Raw genomic sequence first — 22,183 nt, forward strand, 5'->3', positions numbered from 1 at the left:
ACAAAGCAAAGGACAGACTATCAAAAACTAATCTTATGGAAGACATGTACAACCCACAGAAATAAACAACCCAGGGAGTAAATATCCCCCAAATTTCCCCAGCCAGAACAGCAAACACACACTGACAGGCAAGTTGACTTTTAATATTCCTCCATTGGACACCAGGATCCACTGAAGGCGGGAACAGGAAAAAGTACACAGTGATGGCAGGACAGATCTTCCATGCGAGAAACATATTATATGCATAAGAGAAAAGTCAATGCATTAATCCTCTTTTCTCCTAACTCCTCAGACTAAAGTGCCTAGAATTCTTCTGCATACAAATTAAAACCGTCTTTGTGGACAGGAAGTAAGATGGGACTTACTACAAAGGCAACTGACTGTTCTAATATGCTAATTAGGAAGGAAGCCTTAAAGGTGTGTTTAGAACTACATTGTTGATGTTGCCATGGTTGCCTTGAGGCGCTGCTTTGGTTCAGATACTTTGCTAAAGGCATCTCTTTACATTCTAACCTCTATAATCATTGCTAAACATGAAAAGCAAAAAGACACGCAAATCACATTTACACATATCATCAAACTCGCATCAGATTAGAAAATGTTGGAGTACATTTAGGGGTGAGTTGTTCAATTTGGAGCAAAAAAGCATGAGCATCAGACGAAATGTTTCTTATTTTAGATTAGAAAATGTTTGTCATTTTGGAATACATGGAGCAAAATACTTGGAGCAAAAGAGCTTGAGTTTCTGAAAATGAACCATTAAAGAAAGCGTGTTTGATTTGACTACAGATGGATTAGTTGAGTGGAGGGAGAGCGAGAGAGAGAGAGAGAGAGAGAGAGAGAGAGAGAGAGAAAAAAAGAGAAGAAGGGAGGTAGGAGACAGGATAGGGTATGGTGGAGGGCAAAGTGAGTGAGAGAGAAGTAAAAAAGACATGTCACCCCAGGACGTTATCTGAGTGATCTTAAACTAGGCACCGCTGCAGATGTTGTTATGACTGGCTCTGAGGCTATAAAACAAAAAGAGATTCAGTGAGTCTTATAACCTACTCAAACAGCGAAAAATCCAGACAAGACCCAAAAAAACAATGACATTTGTGAATGTCCTGACCTTTTGTAACAAGATTAAAAAAAAATAATAAAAAATACAAAATAAAACAAACAAACAAACAAAAAAACCCTCAAGATTCTGTTTGTCAATATCAATGACTAACAATAGGGAAAAATGGATTGAACTTGACCCTGTGCAGTATAACAGCATTTTTTAATAAAGCCTATTGTAGGGAAGGGTGGAGTGAATCAGGCTCCCAGGGCAGTGACAGTGAGTGGCTTGAAGAAAGACTGATAGGAGCACTTGAACGATGGGGCTAAGAAATTGTCCTGGGGAGAGCATGCCTTTCCACCCTGAGTTTCAGGGGATAATTGGTTGGCAGAATAAGCAACCAGCAAGATGTGCACCATTGCCTATGAGTAAATCCTCTTGGGAGAGAGGGCTAAAGATGTCAAACTGACGAAAAAAGAAGCAAAGAGCTGACAAAACAGATCTATAGTGTCAAATTAAAGTCATCTGTAAGTAACAGATCTGTTGGAAATTGTGTTGATGATTATATTTACTTCAGGTTGACGGATGACTACGCTGATAAACACTGAATCACTGAATAGGCGATACCATTCAGACAATCAGTGCATTTATACTGGATTCTTGTGACATCTGATCATTCCCTGCTTTTGCTGTTCATTTCTATCTAAATATAAGATAAAAAGGTATACGCTACACATTGTGGCAGGCAGAGGCAAAGATTAATTATAAATGATTTAGAATCCTATACATCTCTTGATTTATACAGTTTTTTTATTAAAACCATGGAATAACTCTGACGCAAGTGCTTAAACAGGTTAGTCGGGGTTAAACTGTAGTTTGAAAAGGTAACGGCTGTTGACTGTATGAACTTTATCATCGTAAAGCAGAAAGACAACTACTTATTTTACATGCAAATGTTCTGCATGCTGAAAAAAAAAAAAAAATCAAAATAAAATCCCTTGGGTTCTAAGTCCACATGCAACTCATAGAGGCACTTGTTGTCATGACAACATGAAAATTTGAACTATCGTCTTGGCTGTGTGTTATCAAAGCGAACCTAATCAGAAAGAGGGCCTCCCCCAATATGCTGAAGTCTGCTCTCTGACAGTTGCTTAGTTATTCCTCCCAGACACTGGTTCTGTAAAAACATCTTGCTGGGTCCTCCAAGTCTAAATCAATCACGGATGAGGACCGCAGTCATAACCGAGAGACTGACTGTGACAGAGCCTATTAAAACAAGCGTAGCTTTTATTTTAATGTATTCTTAGTGTTCAAACACTGACAGCTGAGTCACATTTATCTGGAGCTTTGAAAAAGCTCCCCGTTTAAACGCGGTCTTTTGAGAGGATAAGCGAGGCCAGAAACCGTCTAAGTAAAACAGAACATTTCGGTGTTTAAGACCGAGAGAGATATCCGTGAAGATGCCTCACGGAGTAAGGTCCGGAGAGATAAAACACTTTTGTGGGTTAAACAACAATGGCAGATTTAAGTCAGCGCTGTTTATGCATACATCAATAATTCAAATGAGAAAGACCATCCAAATTTTTGCCACTAGCACTAAACCCTTTTTGCAAAACATAAACAAACATTCCTATCATAGAACAATGCCCTGGCCGTTATAACGAATTCACCAGACAAAACTCAACGGGAAAGGCGTAAGAGTAACTTTCAGTCAAGTCTGAATAAACAGATGAGGTTACTGAGGTAAACGAAACCTAGAGGATCAGACAGCATTATAGATTTTACTTTATTTTTTTATTTTTTATTTTTTTGAAGTAAACTTTTTTTTTTTTTTAACAACTTTGAATTTTTTTTTTTGGGAAAGAATCCAGTTATTATCTAAAATAAAGTAAAGCAACCAGGGAAAAATGGCTAAAACCACATCCATTTCCAAATGTTCAAAATCTATTTATACATGCATCCCTGCCCCTCTCTGGCAAACCTCAACCTTATCATCTGTTACCAGTTTCTTATAACCACGCCTGTGGTTACGTGTGGAGCCATTCATGGCAACATTACCCATTCATAATAAGTCATACATCAGTTTGTGGCCTGACACATATGAAATAGTGAGGTTGTGCTACGCTGCGTAATGTGATATTTGTGCAAACTGGAGTATGAATCACCATAAATGTGACATTTCACACGGTCAGTTCATGTGAGTTTATGAAACTTGTCTGACGGGTATATGGCATGTATCACATTCATATTCATATTGTGTCATTATCACAGTGTCACTGTCATTGATGTGTCATAACTACCCTGCCATATAAAATGCAATGACTCATACTTTCAAATCTCCCTGAGAAAAAAAAAATCCCATTATGTAAGAGCCATTAGTTTGTTGTTTGATTTCATACTCTGAGAACATCATTTTCCCCTTTAATTGAGCCATATGGATTCAAAATGAAAACCAACTCGCTAATGATATTCACTCATTAAACCGCATTACCATTTAAAGTCGATTTCATTTGCATTGTAAATTCCCTAGCTTAAGTCTTTAAATATAGTATTTGACTTCCAATACTGCCACACTCAGATGTCAAAAAAAGAATATCAATTTTGCAAAAGCACTGGATGTATGAATTGCTTTGATCATGTACTCAGTAATATAAATAAATATACTTGAGACACAAGCAGAGAATAAGAGATGTAATGTTTGAGGTGGGACTGAAATGGGACACCAAGATAAAAGCACTCTAAAGATCAAGAGCAGGATTGGTGGTTGGGGGTTGGGGGTTGGAAGGGGGAGGAGGGGGGAATTAACAGAGAGGAGGAAGATGAGCCCTAACAATGAAAAGAACACTATATAACTTCACATGTCACATCAGCCCATCACCCAACTTACACGCACAAACAATACACATGTTTACTTTATGTTAACAGAGAGAGAGAGAGAGAGAGAGAGAGAGAGAGAGAGAGAGATCAGCACATACAAACACGTACACTACCCATTTTTTGCTCTGTCTACTGTACGTATGACCACAGCGCATGGCCCAGATACAGCGAAGCAGTGAGCGCGTGTGCCCGGGAGTGGAGGAGGGGGTTGGCAGGGGGTTTGCGTTTCATGGCCAGCCTGGAGATGAAGTCCCAGAGAGAGGGAGATAATCAGGCTGAGAGTGCGTGTGGGAGACACAGAGATAATAGAGAACAGGAGAGTGGGAGAATGGACTAGGTCCGAGCAATCCCGCGCCACAGCTATTTGCTGCTGCGCCTGACATCTCGCAGAGAGCACGAAGCCCAGAGCTCAAAATTAATCTGCACAAAAGGGGTGAGGGTGGAAGATTTGTGTCCATGAAAAATGCATGCGTGTCTGTTTGTGTGTGTGTGTGTGTGTGTATGGGTAACAAAAAAAAAAAAAAAGTCTTAGGTACGGTCCTGGTTTAGAGATTATCTAAGGGTTTCCAAAAAGGGGCATATCTAGTTTTGATGCTTTAATGTGTATTCACCTGTCAGTTTAAGAAACAGAGACAAGAGGTTGTTTTTTTTTTATATATATAATGCAGAAGATAACAGCAACAAAAACAACGACATCTTTCTCTCTTTCTACCAATCTCTCTACCTATTTTTTTCCCACTCAAACCTCCCTCCCCCCTACCCCACCCTCTCTCTCTCCCCTTGTACGCTCAGTAGAGACACATGCAAATGATTGAATTCATACTCAAAAATATTCCAGCTGGTAAACATCTATACATTTTCCATGAGGACGCGTTATATTACCATATCTATTTTTGATAGGTACAATCATTGCTTTTCCAATACTGCATCTCTCTGATTTTCATTTAAACCGCCAGGGTACCAAACACAATCATTTTTCTACTTTATTTCTTCTCAATCAAGTGTTCTATTAAAACAGTCTGAGAGAACTTGGTATTCATCCGACTGGGAAAGTCCAAGGGATGTCTCTCATCACAGATACATATGGGGGCGCATTATGGAGTGACAGGAGAATATTACATGCTGAAATCAAGTTGACTGTGCAATAATGTGGCACAGAGCCGCTGGATGCTCCTGAATGTAAAATCCATAACGGATGACTCTGTATGAAGACCGAAATGCCTTTTATTGATTTCGCAGATCATCCTGGGCTCGTGTAAACACCTAATCATATATAGCAGAGATGTTTTCAACATGAAAAACGTACAAAAGCTCCACTTCAGTGGCATAAAGCGTAAGAATTGCCGTTCTGGATCTGGAGGTCAAGCATGACATACGACACACCATCTGCTTATCAACCCCGCACCAGCGATGAGCTGGCTTTTAACGCCGAGCGAAAATGAAGGTCAGGTTGTACTGTGCAACCATTTATACGGGACTCCTCCTCCTCCTCCTCCTTCTCCTCCCCCACCTCTCCTGATTCAGCCTATCCTGATGTGCCATAAATCTGATATGAGAACCTTCTAGAATGGCTAAAAGAGATTACACTCCCATAGGCTACTATATTCCATCAGAGGCTCTCAAGAAAGAAGGACGGCTCCCTGGCCCCTGATACACCCAAATCTTTAGCATCCACCCTTTTTTTTTTTTTTTTTTTCCCCCCCAAAGCTTGCACAGGAGAGGAAACATGGTTAACGATGACCTTTGTAATGCACAAATCATTAGTCATATTATTGGTTTTGAGCATGCAGATGCAGTTAATATGAGCAAATGATGTCTATAAATCTGGCAGAGAGTTTGAAGGCCATAAAAAATGGTGTGTTGTTAATGATTATAAAATGTAGGGCACGGATGGGGCACGGACGGGGGCATGTAATCTCTCTGGCGTGACGTCACATTCGCATGCTCTGCAGGGAATGCTGCAGTTCTTCAGATTGTACTGAGGAAAATAAATCGCAGAACTTTAACCGGAAAAGGGGTTGTTGTATCCAGAGATTTTAATCTGCTCTGTGCTCGCGGGTCATCCGTGCACATACACATTACACATGAGACACGTTCGGCAACTTTGCCTGTTTGAAGCATGGGAGCATCTTTCAAGGGGGGGTTGGGGGGGGGCAGCAAATCTCTGTAGTGTAAAGATACAAGGGTTTTAAATTCTTCTAGGTGTTCAAGCTGTCGATCTTGAGTTAGTGACTAGAAGAAGCTTTTTTTTTTCCTGGTTAGATGTGACTTACAAAGCTAGCAAGTAAGGAACAACTCTGAAGGCCAAGCTTGATGGTGTGTTATACTATTGTAATGTGTGGAGATGGATCATGGTTGCTCTGACTGCTTTTAAAAACAATTTTAGAAACAATCACTCCTTGCAACATCATTATAGTTTAAACTTGACAGTTTACAAGAATAAAGAATCATCAGAAGCCTTACAGATATATTACATGGAATCCCTGTCTAACTAACTCCAAACCTAAATGCTTGAGTTATGAGACAATGATTGATAAAAATTTAATACCGAACCGTGCCTGAATTAATATTTAGTTTATAATTACCAACTCTACAGCAAACTTGCTATATTAGTGTGCAGGTTGAGCTAAGTCTGGTGTTTCAATTTAACTTGTATCAGTTCACATTGCTATTAGCCCAAGCGTGTTTTCAAGTGCTATATTTACATAAGGAGAGTAAGGTGAAAGCAATATTTGCCCTCTTGTCCAAAAATAAGTGACTGATAAGGAACAAAAGGAGAAGAAAAAGAACAAATGAAAAGAGGCTCTCAGATCTCCCTTGCTCATTTACATAGGGTATCTGTAAGGTGGCAGACAACATCACTGCATCTTATTTCCATTCTAAACAAGCACACGTCTATGAGCCATAATTCTTGCTAGCTTTGAAGCTCATTTGTGTCTGGCGGTCTGGGCATTTGCTCTAATAATCAGTATTCATGTGGCATATGTTTAGCCATATGTCGGTAATATAGCGCAATGCTTAAGCATGTTGAGTGGACTGGCCCTGGAGTTTCTCCTGATACTATTCAATCCTAGTTCCCATGTGAACATCTATGCCTACTGCTTGTATGCCTCAGATATATTCATATTTATCTAGGCTGTGCATAGGACTTATGTGTTGGCATCTCTACAGGTTTGGCAGTCAACAAGACAGAAAGGGGAAGTGTGTCAATTAAGATGGAAACGTCAAGTTAATAACAGTTGGCTAATAACCAGTTGAAATAGTAAACGCGGCCCAGTTGGATGTGATATGAGAGCTAGTACACGCCACTTAAGTGTGATTAAGCCCTGTAACTAAGCTCATTTCCGTGTATGAAGAATGGAATGAAGGGGACATAATTAGATGTAGACTGAATAGCATCCCACTTATCATCACAGCTTTCTTCATGCGACTGAATATTTCCATTAAAACCAAAAGAGAGAGAGAGAGAGAGAGAGAGAGAGAGAGAGAAAAAAATCAGCAATCGTCAGCACAGGGATGCTTCCTCCATTGAAGGAAGATCAATAACATACAAAGAATGAGATTGATTGAACGCTGATGCCCTTTTCAGATTTTTAGAGATGGAAAGATAAAACCACAGCATGTTTGTTAGAATGATCTACTACGATTGACCTAACCTGAAGCAGCCGACCAATCCTGGCACACTTTTGTATCTTGAGTCAGTATGGAAATGTCGATAACGACTTTGATAGGACTGTCAAAGCTAAGCTGGTTCCACCATTGAGTTGAGAGTTGTATACTGCTTTTTCTAATGAGGATAAGAATCTGGGAAAGGGACTAGTTTGCACCCTGTCCAAAGATTGAAGCAATAGAAAGTGGGAAAAAGAAGAGAGACACTTAAACATGAATGAATCTACAAACAGCACATCAGATGTTTAAGGTCAAAACTTTTGAAATCTGTTCTATGAAGTTATAAGCAATCACATAAAAGCAGTGCAAATTTCAAACAGATATAATCATCAAAGAACCAAATTAAGATTTTTTGTTTTTTTTCTGTGGGTCGATAAGACCCTTCAAAAGAGCGGTAAAGACACTGTACAGCTGTTTCATCCTTTGGACAGTGAAACTTGTACAGTTACATTTAATGCAACTCTTTCTGCCTTCGGAAACTCTACATGTGTTAATCTAATAATCGTACGTTTCTCACAGTCTTGGAGACTGCACGATGATTGAAACAATTACCAGATTATGTAAGTTGTTGGCTCCACTTTAAAAATGTGTGTTCCATATTCAGATTAGTTAATGCTTTTCAAAGGTATGTTTGTGTGTGTGGTGAGTGTGTGTGTGTGTGTGTGTGTGTGTGTCTGTGTGTGTGTTCGCATCAAAATTATTTTTAGATCTCTTCCACCACTCCAATATTTCTCCAATATTTATGTAGCAGCCAGTGGAGTCTTGTAACACCATAACTTTAGATACTAATTAGAGATTGATCAACAAATCCATGGTGACAGGTTGTTATTCCTAGCTTAAGTGTTAACAGCAAACTGTGATATGGCTTAGCAGCTTTAAACCTGCCTGTAAGTCAAATTTAATTGGTCTCTGCAACAATGAGTGAGTCTCATTACAAATTTTATTTGAACATGTCTCATTTAAATGTCTAGATGGTTGGTTAAAGGACAAACAGAGTATAAGCGTTGGCTTGTATCGAAACTATGGCAAATAAAGGTTCTTTGACAGATGTCGGTGACGAACGTTATACGGACGAAATCACTTTAGTCTCTCCCCGCGTTTTCCTCTCCCTGCAGAACCAACTCTCCTGTGGAGTGATGTCAACAGATAATTAACCATCTTTTAATTCGTTTACATAGTTTGTCAAATGAGCTGGGGTACCTGTTGCCAGGGATGTTGAGCCACCTCCGCTGCCAAGCCACTCAACTAGGACGCTGCAAAATTAACTATAAACACAATTTGGAACTTGGAACAAAACAAGAACAGTGGGACGTCGAGTTAGTTTATCTCGGCGATTGATACTGCCGCAAATGCACTGGACCATGAAATTGTCATTTGTTCTGCAAGCATTACGTCAAATGAAAAGTTAAGGGCTGCACGCTGACAGTCAGATGATCTCTCCTTGCTGTGAGAGAACCCCATGGCTAATTATATCCATTTCAAATAAACAGATAAAGAATGCAAGAGAGCACCATTAACGCGCTTCAACATATCTGTAAAATGGAGCATGAAAACTCTGACAAATCCATGACTTTTAGTGGGTCCAAATACAGAGGGCTGTCGCACAATGGAGCCACATGTAGCTGGTGCCTGCACAGTGTGTCCTCTGTCTGTGATTCTGTATGTGTGTTGTGTGTGTGTGTGTGTGTGTGTGTGTGTGTGTGACAGAGAGAGTAAGAGAGATGATGTGTAATTGAGTATAAGCATTAAAAGAATGAATGTAACCCATTTGAGAGATTACATTCTTGTTTTTTCTAACATCTGCTTTCAGAGCACATACCCCTACAAAATAAAAATAAATAAATAAATAAATTGAAAAAAGTGAAAACGAAGATTATTAAGTGGTGAGGTTTCAAAAATGCACAATACTGAGGAAACAAAACAGTTACGCCGTTAGCATCAGCGATGTGATAAGTAAGAGGTGGCTCACTCTACCGCTTGAGGACAGAAAATGGCTCCACAGACAACTTAAAAATAAATAAAATAAATAAATAAATAAAAATAACAGGAGCTAAATCATCAATAGCCTGCCCTTCATGCAGACTGCACTAAGCAGAGAATGAGGAAGCTGGAGAGAGAGAGAGAGAGAGAGAGAGAGGGAGAGAGAGAGAGAAGCAGTCAGCGTTTAGGAAGCACTGGAGTCTCAGGGAGACACGCACAACGATTACCGACGGTTACGCCACAGCACTCAAGAGGGAGGGAGTAAGTGGTGGAGTGTTGCGATGAGATAGTTGCCAACATTCAGAGAAATAAGTAAGAACAGAAAATAAAAACAACGATAAATAAACTCAGGAAAAAAAAAAGAAAAGAAATATATACACATAAATATGTATGCTAGCAGGCATCCCGGCCGATCACGAGAGAGAGAGAGAGAGAGAGAGAGAGAGAGAGAGAGAGAGAGAGAGATTGCAATGAGGAAGAAATCTTTTGGTTAGTGTACAGGAGAGAGAGGATCCCTTACTGGTGGCGCACAGCATAGTAACATATACTGACCTGGACTTGTGACAGCACTAGTTGTGGTGGGTTCAATAATCGCTATAAGAAAAAAAGGGGGAAAAAGGGGAAAAAAGAGGACATTTGCGTATTATTAACAGGATGGAGACGAAAAACTGAAAAGTTAAAACGAAAGGAAAAAAAAAACACATGCAAGGAAAGGAGGACAGGAAATGAAAAGAAAAAAAAAATCCATGTCCTAAAGACCAGAACTTTCTGTGGCGTGATCAGCATGCCTCGCTTTATTTAAAAAAAGAAGAAGAAGAAGAAAAATACTAAAACGATAACATCAGTGACCCTTGCTGGCATTGATAAAGATAATTCTTTATCTGGCTTTTTTTTTTTGACCATTAAGTCCATTTCAGTCACACTGTGATAGCTTTTCTTTTATACTTCAGATTAGAGGAGCAGTTGATCATCTCTGAGTTTAATAGGATGGGCTGAAGGTGGGCTTTACTTAATTACCATGTTAAATTAAATTTGCACCTACCAGGTAGTCATTTAATTATAACAACGTAATAGATCATTTTCATTTTACCAATAAATATCGTTCCTTTAGAACTGCCTCAGCAGCATTTTCGCTGTATTTTTGAGAAAAGGAACTGAATCATTTGCTCTCTGATCTCCCCGAGAATAAAAAAGAAAAAAGAAAAAAAACCCTCTTAAACCTGTCATGTCAGATCTAACCTCAAAAATGTCTCCAGATGAAACACACAGAGACACACAGAACGGCCAACAGAGAGGGAGGCTAATTAAGCCTTGAAGACATGAAGCCCGTGTGGGTGAGAAATGTATGTCTTCATAATGAGAGCAGTTTTACAAAAGTACTTGACTCGCTTACATTCAAGTTATAGTCATCCATTGTTTGAAAATGTATGTGTTTGATTCGCTGTTTGAAAACCAAATACTGTTGCTTCTCCTTAAGATTCTCCAAACAGAATGTAGGCTAATACCATCTCAAAAAGGCATTCTTCTGGGTAGAAGTTTCGTTAGTTCTCGTCTACGAGGTGTGACGTCCTCTGAAATGTTTCAATTACACCCGGTAAATTTCTGAAAACACACATTTACAGGACAAAACTGTGACAGAGGTCAGCCTCCTCACGGACGCGGCGCTGTGTGATATCAGTCACCTCCAGAATTCACAGAGCAAGCCCATTACAGAACAAAAAAAAACAAACAAACTGGACAGCTGCCCATTGAATTACTATCTCTCAATTGAAGGTGTGCTGGGGCTAGAGGGGAGGATACGGTAGCATAACAGGACTATAAGCTGAAGGAAATCCTGAAAACCTCCCCCAAGACACTCTGGACAGGATTATGAAACAAAACCATTCAGATGCATTACGGGAGCCTCCTGTGAGGAACAGCATTGTGTTTTCTGTTCGGCTTACACAGCGAGAACATCAATCCGGGTCAGCATCCGCCCGTTTGCTCAACCTTTGTAATACAATCCATTTTATTGAGCAGCTCAATCTGGATCTACATTCAAACTGCTTTGACCCTGTCACTGGTGTTTGACTTACTATTCGTTTTTTTTTAATCATCAAAATGAGGTCATTTTCAAATCTGATGAGAATTCTACTGCCTTGTACAAAAATATGCCACAAATATCATTTAGACAGAATTAACAGTTTAGTTTTTTAAAAAAAATCACATAACTGTAAAGAAACTGTCACAGAACTGGGCCCTACATAAATAAGTGTCTATTACTAATCTCAGATACGCAGACTGATGTCTGATTACCACTGCAACATGATATGAGAGGAAAAAAATTGGCCATATTCACCAAGTGAACTTGAGGATGTAAATGCATTCCTAGTGCAGAATGATATCATGCTATCGTTTTTTTACCTACAGTTTTCTTCAAACATTAATCCATCTCTGGCACACACACAGACACACACACACACACTTTACGCCATATCCCATAATAGTCAGGTCATGTGTATTTTGGGTAACCTCTGTTCTCACTTACAACGCGAAAGCGCGTCATGAAGCGAGGAAATGCATCTCATTCTGTTATAACACCTCATTTTTCTCTTCACAGCCAGAGAGAAAAGCACAACTTCCATTCAAGTCACCCCGGCAACAAAGAATAATAATTAAAAAACACGCACACGAACACACACACGCACACGCACACGAACACGCACACGCGCACTCACTCACACACACACACACACACACACACACACACACACACACACACACTCACACACACACACACTCACACAAAGATGTGAGAACATATGCTCTGCTGCGCATCATCAGTTTTCTTTAGAAATAGTCCATACAAAATGTGACAATAAGTGACATATTCAGAAATTTATTTCTTTTACAAACATCTCTGCATGCTGAGTTTTTAAAAAGGGAGGGGTAGACAAAACGTATTATATAGAGAGAGAGCATTCTAGTCAACGTACAGAAAAACCATGATAGGTGAAGCACTGATTTCAAAGAAACATTCGGAAGCTTGAATAATTGCGTAATGTTTCTTTCAGGCGTGATAATAATAATTGCAGTCAATGCCTTTTTCCTCAGGCTATCAGAACAGTTTCTCTTGTTAATGAACCTACGCCAGGTGTTTCAGTGGTGAAATAGGACACAAACTATGAATGCATTACAAAAAAAAAAAAAAAAAAAGCCCACTATCTCCAATGAACAGAAAACATTTTTCATCAAACACTGCTTTGCAAAATGCAAAAAAACATTATCCATTAAAATCACATCTTCTCGTATTGACGTGTAAGCGCATATGAAACTCAAATCAATGCAACAAGATAAATGCCCCTCTTTTCACAGATGATAGTCTCATATTTGTTAAACTGTTATTTGTTCTGCTTTGTAGCTGGTTTCATTAAAAGTTTGAAAATATCAAATAAAGAGAATGACAAAAAGCTCCCACACCACGCACACACACACTCTAAACACACACAATCCGATACTAAAACTTCATTCTCACAGAGAACAATCACAGAAATATTTTGACAGAGTGTTGACTGTAAATTATTTACAATCATAACAATCTGAGTACTGATATCTTTTCTTCAGTTTAAATCATATCACAATCACTTCCCAAAGGTGGCGAACGATTATGATGTATTTTTGAGCTGTTTAGCATTGAATTGCACGGCTAGAGTAAAAGAGTGAAACAGAGCCCAAATGACTGTATATTTTAATAACAGTCTACTGCGCTGTTAGGCCTAACACTTGAGGTAAAAAAAAAAAAAAAGAAAGACAGAAAAAAAAAGGGAGTTGTTGAAAGCAGCTCGGCATTGTCAGAGACAAACTGATTGCATGATTGATGCTGAAATAAGAATAGAAGCTGAAGTGTTGCTCGGATGGAAAGATGAATATCACATGCCAAATGCTTATACTTAAGGCTCCCTCTCCTCCCTCAAAGCGTGGTGAAATGATACTTCTGAGAGTATATCGGCCTCACGTCTTTTATTCACTTTCCCCTCCTGTCCTCTTTCCCCTCTTCATCCTTTTATATTATATATATATATATATATATATATATATATATATATATATATATATATATATATCCTGCGCACCCCCACATGACACTGGTACGGCAACATGGTAACCATGACAACGCACAAAGAGGCAGAGAAGTGGGAGGAGATGGGAAAAGATGACACTGGTCTCAGTGATGGATAAGTATGACAGATGAATGCACGTTAGTGGGGTGGGGTGGGGGTGTGTGTGTGTGTGTGTGTGTGTGTCGGGGGGGGGGGGGAATCCAGGGACATTCTACCCTCCGTCTTGGCTTACTGTAATGGGACCATGCATAGAGATTACACTACAAAATCCTCAGTGCTTTGCAAAATGCAACTGGTAGCATGAACCACGGTCTTGAATATAGCACGTCAACATATTCATTAAAGCCAGCATTGGACTTCCACCTAAGTCAAAAACATCTGTTCTTGCATTGAATGAGAGGGACAAAAAGCACTTTAAAACCATACTGAGACAATATGACTGCTGTCTACACACACACACACACACACACACACATACAAATATATACATACTAGTCCAACGACATATCTAGGGCACAATAACTGTACTGTGAAATCAAACTGGGATCAGATACATATTTCGCTAAAAGACACGAGATATAGTCACTCATAAATCATTTATACATACACATGTGTACTTCTTCATCTGTTAAAGCAATGGGGAAAACTAGGTCATGTTTTCATTTTTAGCTTTTACAACCCACTCCGCTTGGGTTCTATGACAACCAGTGTCAAATTTACCAAGCAACAAGTTGTTTTTTATTTTTTGTTCTGGTTTTTTTTTTCGCTTTTTTTTTTTTTGGAAGTATGTCTGTAAGACATGAATGACTGTTACACAGATATCTATTTCTGCCATTAAACTGTTGTCATTGAAGAAATCAGAGCTAAGTTTAGACACAGAGAGTCTAATTAACATGGTAAGTGCTACTATTAGTGATTCAAGGACAGTGCCAGTGAGTGAATAGTGCTGTTGTGACATTAAAGAGCGCAGAAGCCAGTGAAAAGACACTGAGGAACAGGTAATGACATGTTCTGAAGCGTATGGTGTCACTTCCTCTCATTAAGCCACTGTAAACGTGTTCTCCTAACCTCTGTTTTGAATCTCTATCTCTGAACACTTTACTCAGGTATGAGTCTCCCCATCATGTCCCCCAAAGCACACATTGGTCTCTTCAAAAAAAAAAAAAAAAAAGAAAGAGAGAGAGAGAGAGATGGACAGACTGAGCAATAAGAAATGTCTTCATATTTTCAAGTTATGAAATATCTTCATACTGTATCCTGCTAAGTATAATGGTGGTGTATTACATAAGTGCAATTGCCACATACTGACTTCTATAAGACTTGCGAGTCGAGGAGGGAGGGCGTCTATAATAGCAATTATCTCTTGACAGGAGTGAAACTTTCCAAACAAAAGGTAGATAAGCCGTAGGTGGCTTAGAGTCATTTTACACACTCATACAAAGAAAATGAAAAAGACTGAAATTTCTAAATTGAGCCAAACACCTAGATAATCACAGAAAAGATCCCAAAAAAAAAAAAAAAACAGCGGCAGTCGATACCTTTTCAATTCCTCAGCATAAATTCACACGATTGGTTAAAAATAGAGTTTTCTTACCGTGAGGTATAAAAATTTAGCTCATTAGATTACACTTTGATTAGCACACTAAACCTTGTTTCTGAGGCTGAGGTGCGCCATTAAATATTAATGCGTCCCTGAATCCACCTTTGTTTCGTCAATAGCTATTGACTGGTGTTATAATAGCGATTCAATCCCCTCCTAATGATGGCCACTCTTGGTTTCACAATTTGCACAAATGGGGACAGTGTGTGTTGTGCGGGAATTGCTTGTCATTTCTCATTAGAGGACAGTGGAATTGGCTTCCCTTTCATTAAGGTCCACGATAAAGAGAGGAACTTTGCTTTTCTGAGGGAAGTGTTGGGAATTGGGGGGGGGGGGGGGGGTAGTAGATTCGTCCCACACTGCTCGTGGTTTGCTTGCATCTTAGCCTCTGGGTCTCCTCCAAAACATGGGGATCCTATTTTTTTGTTGCTGTTGTTGTTGTTGTTGTTGTTTTTCTTTCTTTTTGTTCTGAAAAGCTTCACTGGTTGCTTGATTTGCTGTTTGAACAGCAGACTCAAGTGGCCTTTCCCTCCATCTGTCATCTTAAACATAGCTTCTCCGCAGTGGTTTGTTCACCTTGTTAGTGAAAGCTTTCGCATCATCATCATCAGCACTCTGAGATCTCAGCACCAAAACAAAAAACAACAACAAAAAAACAAACCCAAAGATAAAATAATAAAATAAATAAACAAAGCATTTAAAGGTCCAATGCAAAGAAATCACTGTACATGCTAGATGTACCACTCTTACACAACCCCATATCTTCACAATTTCAACATCCACAAGACATGCAAAGACACATTCAACACCATCTGCCGCAATGTCTCTTCGCTCTCATGGAGGAAAAAAAAAAAGAAAAGAAAAGAAAAAAAAGACAAACATCCAGCATGAGGACGGCGACCATAAACCCAGAAAACAAATTTCTATGCATACCATAACAACACATCTGAAAAGCAGTCCTCTATAGCATTGAAACCCAGTCAGCGGTGAGTAATGCCTGTTACTTACGTATCAGAGGCACACTGGCATTGGCTGTTCCCAACCTGTTGACAGCAACACAGGTGTAGTTGCCATAGCGATCTTCTGTCATGTTGGTCATTGTGAGGACTGATCTGGAGCTGAGGTTCTTGATGTCAATACCTTGACCCTTATTAAGTCTGGAAAAGTAGATATAGATATTCTTATAAAAAAAAATATTCAGGAGACATTAGTGTTCATTTCTAAAAAGACATGAGGACACAGACATTGATATTATTCAGATAAAAAAATGAACATTAAGGAGAGAATGCCTTGTAGCAAGATTATATACTGCTATAAGAAACTACATATTCTTGTTTAAGTGCTAACACATTGTTCCCTGATTATTTAGGTCATGCCCTGTTTTTATGACAATTTGGTTTTTTAACCAACCAGCATTTAAGTACGGTCTCTTTCTCTGATACATGTTCTGTGGTTGCACATGGTGGGAAAAGGAGGTGACATGCAGAGGGGAAAATTTCCCTGGGCGGGCTGTGTAATGACCCCTTTAAACCATTAGAATGAATGCGCTAGCCATGTTAGTCTCTGTGCTGAAAGGATGTAAGTGACCTTCTGTCCAACAAATCTCTAAGCAGCTGCTGTTTGCTCTCCCACTGTGATTCGCTCAAATGTTCGTCAAGCACTTACGGTGACTACAACTCCTGGGGGGGTTACACAGGTTTCAGTAATCACAAAAAAAAAAAAAACCCAAAAACAAAAAAAAAAACCTCATACACACATTCAAGATGCAGGACACCATTTGCAAACCTCAAAAAGGTTAGAGCCATTGTAGCTGGTGGATGATGAATTTGCTTTGACTGAGAAAGCAATGACTAGATGCTGACCATTTTAAAGCTCTTCATAAACCAGTTATCCTTATACTCTTCCTACAAAAGCACGAGGAGCTTATTGTTATAAAAACATACAACGGGCATAATGCCTCCATCTGTGTTGTTTTTTTTTTTTTTTAATGCTGAAAAATAGACATCAGATCAACATGTGATGTTGAAGCAGGACTTAAATTAAGCAAACTCTAGAATCATGCCAATATGCCTCCTTGGCAATTTGAATAAATTGAATGAACCCTGTAATTACAATTAGCACAGTGTGAACTGCTGATTCAAATCGTACTCAGAAGGAGTGGGTAAATGACGGGTAATGGGGTAATTTGGTATTTAAATTTGAGAACCACCACTTGAATCTACACTGATTGATGTATGATCCAGGAAAGCTCCTTAAGTAGCAGTTAAGTTATACAAACATTTCATTAAAATGCAAGGTTAAGATAATATGCTTTTTCCCCATTTGTTTTACAAGTTGTTCTGTTGAACGACATTTAGACTGCTTTTGTCTTAAACCATTTAACTGAAGGTTTTTTTTAAAAAAAAAAAAAAAAAAAGGTCTAAAACATGCCCTTGGATTGAAAATACACAGACCAATTTTACTAGTTCATAAATTGCTCTCTTGACCTTCAAAGGTCATCTAAAAAGTGCAACACTCTATGAGTCAGTAGACAGGCTTCAGATGTGAATTTGTAGTTCCAACAGAACAGAATGGCAGTACTTACTTCAAAAGTCACAAGTGCCATTCTCAAGAGGTGGGTATATCCCTGCCTTTCTTAAAGGGCATGATAGGACATTTCCTTTGAAATTTCCGGATTCATAGTTGTCCAAATAAAGTTAAGTTACAGAGTTCAATTTCCATGTCCTTATGCTCCCATAAGGACATGGAGCATAAGAGGCACTTGACTAATATAAATCTTCATTTTTTTGTTCTGTGGCCTGGCAGACACAATGTGATATATCAATACAGTGAAACAGAATAACACAGTAAACCCAATAAAGGGAGGACAGTGTTTCTCTGTGGCTCTTGGTCTTACCGTTTCTCTCCCTTGTACCACTCGAACACAGGCGTAGGAACAGCTGCTGCCTCACACCGCAACAGGGCTGTGTGCCCAAGCCGAACTCCATGACTCTTCATCTCATGGATGGCTGGTGGAACTGTGAGAAAGAGAGAGAGAGAGACAGACAGACAGACAGAGAAAGAGAGAGCGAGAGAGAGAGATGGACAGACAGAGCAAGAAAGAGAGAGAGAGAGAGAGAGAGAGAAAAGAGAGGGAGAGGAGAGAGAGAGAATCAGGAACTCTGATGAGAAACAAAAAGCAGTCCAAAACAAAAACATCATAAATAGTGTATTAAACCCACTCATCATACATACAGCATAGAGCATGAATACAAAAAAACATTATTATGGGTTTTCAGCCAGGAAGAGACTGAGAGAAGAAGGCAAAAGAGGACAAGCGTACAAAATACTTTGGAGTGGTCAATACATGTCAATGTTCTGGGAGCAAGGGGAGAGAAACACCATTCGTCCCACGGGTTTGGAAAATGAAATGAATTGCACAGTGATAAATTGCTTAATGGAAGTTCAAAGACTGAATAGCAAAGGCAGGCTCAGTGAATATAAAATGAGAGCTCTTTCATGTTCTCAAATGTTGTGTAAATCTCTTCACCCGGTATCAGGGAAGCAGCTTTGAATAAGGGCCATTCCTCCTGGCACTCACAGGGAAAAAAAAAATCACAAAGCTGACAGTAAAGGTTTGAATTAACAAAATTAATAGATTAAAATGATTCGACAGGAGAAAAATATACATTTGAAAGTGCTTACTGAATGTACAACAAATTTCTATTAATTATTTATCACAGATCTTTGTAAACATTAAATAAAATTTGGTTTATATGACCAATATTGATTAGAACTTATAGTAAAATTTTAATAGCTATTAAAAGAGTATTTAAAGCAAGGTGTAAATATTTGAACAACTGGTGCAAGTTTAACAGGTAATCATGCATAAGAAAGAGAAATATCACACAAAACAGACCTCCCCCTCCAACAAAGAAAAGAAAAATCCAGAAAATTAAGCACACAGTTCTACTTCCTTTTAAGAAGTTGATATATTCGTGACTTCTTGGCTAGCGTTAAATTACTTGCAGTGTCTCCATCTGAGTGAGAGGAATTTACATTCCAGACAACTTACACTTTGACAATCACCTGCACATCACAGACAGGCAGTGTTGAGAGTTGGCACAAGGCCCCAAAATCCTTTTCTTTCCAAATTACATTTAAGCTCTTGCATTCAGCAACAGAGTCCGTGCATCGTACATTTCTGGGTTGTTTTGAATAGGAAATAACCTTGTGTTTTTAAAAGAATCAAAAATACATAGATCTCCATATGACAACCATAGAATGATTTTTTCTTGTACATGCCACATTCATTCTTAACTCATGACTGAATCCATTCTTTCATTACGTCGTCTTTCGCTCACACATTAAATGTGAAATTTTTGTGCTCTTGAATATTTTAGCAGATTCTGAAAATGCTACAGTTGTCATCTGAGGCTCATTTGCATGTAACTAAAAGAATGACATTGCATCAAAACAGAACACCGAACAATTCGTAATGATTCTTAATATTTAAACATTACCAGAGAACTTTTGCACAGCTAAACTTACGTAGCAGTAACGGCATCCTGAAAATGTATTATACCCTGTTTAAGGATGTTTTTCAACACTTTTTCTTCATTTCAAAAAAAGCGTCTAGAAATCAAGAGAATTCAGCTTTTACACCAGCTGAACCACGTTAGGACTTGCTAACTATTCAGGCTCGATCCAAGTCTTGAGAGGTCAGTACTCTTTATTAAAAGTTTAAAAGCTGATATTCAAGAGCAAAAAAAAAAAAAAAAAAGTGGCACCAGTAATGAATGGACATTCAATTGCATTATGCCTCAAAATAGTCCTTTTAAAACATCAGCTGGCAAGTCAGCGGAATGAAAAGAAGAAAAAAAAAAAAAAAAACATCTCTGCAACCTCTCTTTTTTCACACAAGCTTTTATTTGAGAGTTGCTAAACTAATTTCAGTGGAGTGTTTCCAACTACATGCTGTGCCACAGCACTAAGTCTCAGGGGATGGTTTGAAAATAACTGTGTGACAGCTGAAGACAGCTTGAGCACCATATTTTGGTATATCCATGGCAAGTTTACTTTTTTTTTTTGTTGAAAGCTACTCTCTGCTTTGTTTCAGAATAAAAGAATATGTTACTGCTGTGGTAACAGAAAACAACATCTATCTGATAATTACTCCGTTACGCCATCGCATTTGTCATTTGTTATTGAATCATGTGGTAAAAACGAAGCTTTCTCACCATGCATTGAAAATATTACATAAAATGATTAAATACTGTGTGCAGGTAGGTGCCATAATATTAAGTGAAGGAAATGTACCATCTGTAATGCAAACAGACATTGTGTGCCTCAGAAAAAAAAAAACAAAAAAACAACAACAACAATACACATCAGAAATTTAAAAAAAAAAAATGCTAAAGAGTATGCAGGCTATGTGAAGACGCTATAATTAAGGTGCCCACTGTTGATTATGCAAATAATGAGTAATAACAACGAGGTTAGAATGTAATTACAGATGGTTTTCTTTTTTTTTTTCTTTCTTTTTTTTTTTATCTTGTCCTCATTCTTTGGCAGGCTGAAGAATTAAGTACCCTGGAAAACAACAATATTCTTCAGACATGCATTTGCTGTTGACGACAGGCTTTGCACACACAAGAAGTCTTCGTGGATTCAAAGCGCTTGTGAATGACGTGCAGACATCAGCTGTCAGGTTGGTACGCTCTCGCAGCGGAAACTCTCTCCTCTGATGAAAAAGTGAAATTTGAGACCTTTGGGGGTATGACACCTTAGGTGACATTTACTGGGTATGGGCTGAAAATGAAACAAATATGAAGGTGCACTATACGCACATTCATATGACATTAGTCTAGTGTATGCTTGGCCTATATGTCCCTGTCAAGCTATGGAGCATGACATGACAAAGCCTGAATACTGAGTGTACAATATTTTACAATATGAAAAGCGGTTCTCTTCTTCATGCTGTCAAAACACAGTCTTCTGTACACCCCCTTGTTGTGACCAAGTCACAGAATATATTACTGTCTTGTTTTTACATGCATGTATTTGAAAACGGGGTTGAAGGGGGCATGCACGCGTGTGCATGTGTTAGTGTGTGTGTGTGTGTGTGTGGCCACAAACATATCTGCTGTACGTTTTTAAACCAAAAATGGAGAAAGTGACGCACAGACATGCGCAGGTGGTACGTGTACGTACATATGTGCAGTCTGTGAGAGAACTAGTACTTCCTGTTCAATTTAAATTAAGAGCAATATATTCCATTTATCTTCAGTTAAGTGTATCATCTCCTTATCTGGACTTGCACTTCTACTGGAGGTGAGAGACATTCAGGCTGAGATATGGCATATGGCCTTTCTGGGTCATTCATCATTTGGATTGGTGCAGCATTGCGAGGTATTGGCAGCCCTTGGCAGCATGCCTAATAGCACAGAAGTAGTAGACTGAGATAGATCTCCTCAGTGCAAACTCCCTGTGGCCAACATGCAATGGTATCTATCCACTTAAAGAGGCGTTCCATTTCATTACTGTAGGAATTAACAAGACATGGAAATGGAAGTGACTGGGAAAAAAAAAACACAGATATTAAGATCACTATATCTACATCAGCAGGGCAGTTAAAGCTCTCCAGCCACTTCTTAGCTTTGCCATTTACACGGCTAAAACAAAGTGCTTGGATTCTCAAAAGTTGTGGGAATACTATGGTGGAAATATCTACTTTTATGAGTAGGTCTATAGGCTACATTTGTACAGTGTTCAGGGTAAGCTGATAAGGTTTACAATATGAAGACCTAACAGCTGAGAGAACAATTTGAAAAGCCGCAGACAGAAGAGATATTAAATGTTTGTTTCTAAACACTAGGGTGTCAGTATCCATTCTGTATCTAAGGTAGCATTTTGTGGCACAGGAAATTCATTATTGAC

The 22,183-nt window shown here is 38.8% G+C and overlaps 1 protein-coding gene across 1 annotated transcript in view; it reads right to left on the reverse strand.

Annotated features, from left to right (window-relative positions):
• Positions 1-22,183, reverse strand: part of negr1 (neuronal growth regulator 1) — a 75,125-nt gene that overhangs the window by 16,089 nt on the left and 36,853 nt on the right. The window contains exons 5-7 of the mRNA XM_030791525.1: positions 18,162-18,282; positions 16,274-16,422; positions 10,118-10,159 (exon numbers count right to left, since the gene is read on the reverse strand). Coding sequence (XP_030647385.1) covers positions 10,118-10,159; positions 16,274-16,422; positions 18,162-18,282 — 312 coding nt within the window. The remainder of the gene's footprint in view (positions 1-10,117; positions 10,160-16,273; positions 16,423-18,161; positions 18,283-22,183) is intronic.

This window comes from Chanos chanos, chromosome 14 (assembly GCF_902362185.1).
Source record: "Chanos chanos chromosome 14, fChaCha1.1, whole genome shotgun sequence".
NCBI classification, from domain to species: domain Eukaryota; kingdom Metazoa; phylum Chordata; class Actinopteri; order Gonorynchiformes; family Chanidae; genus Chanos; species Chanos chanos.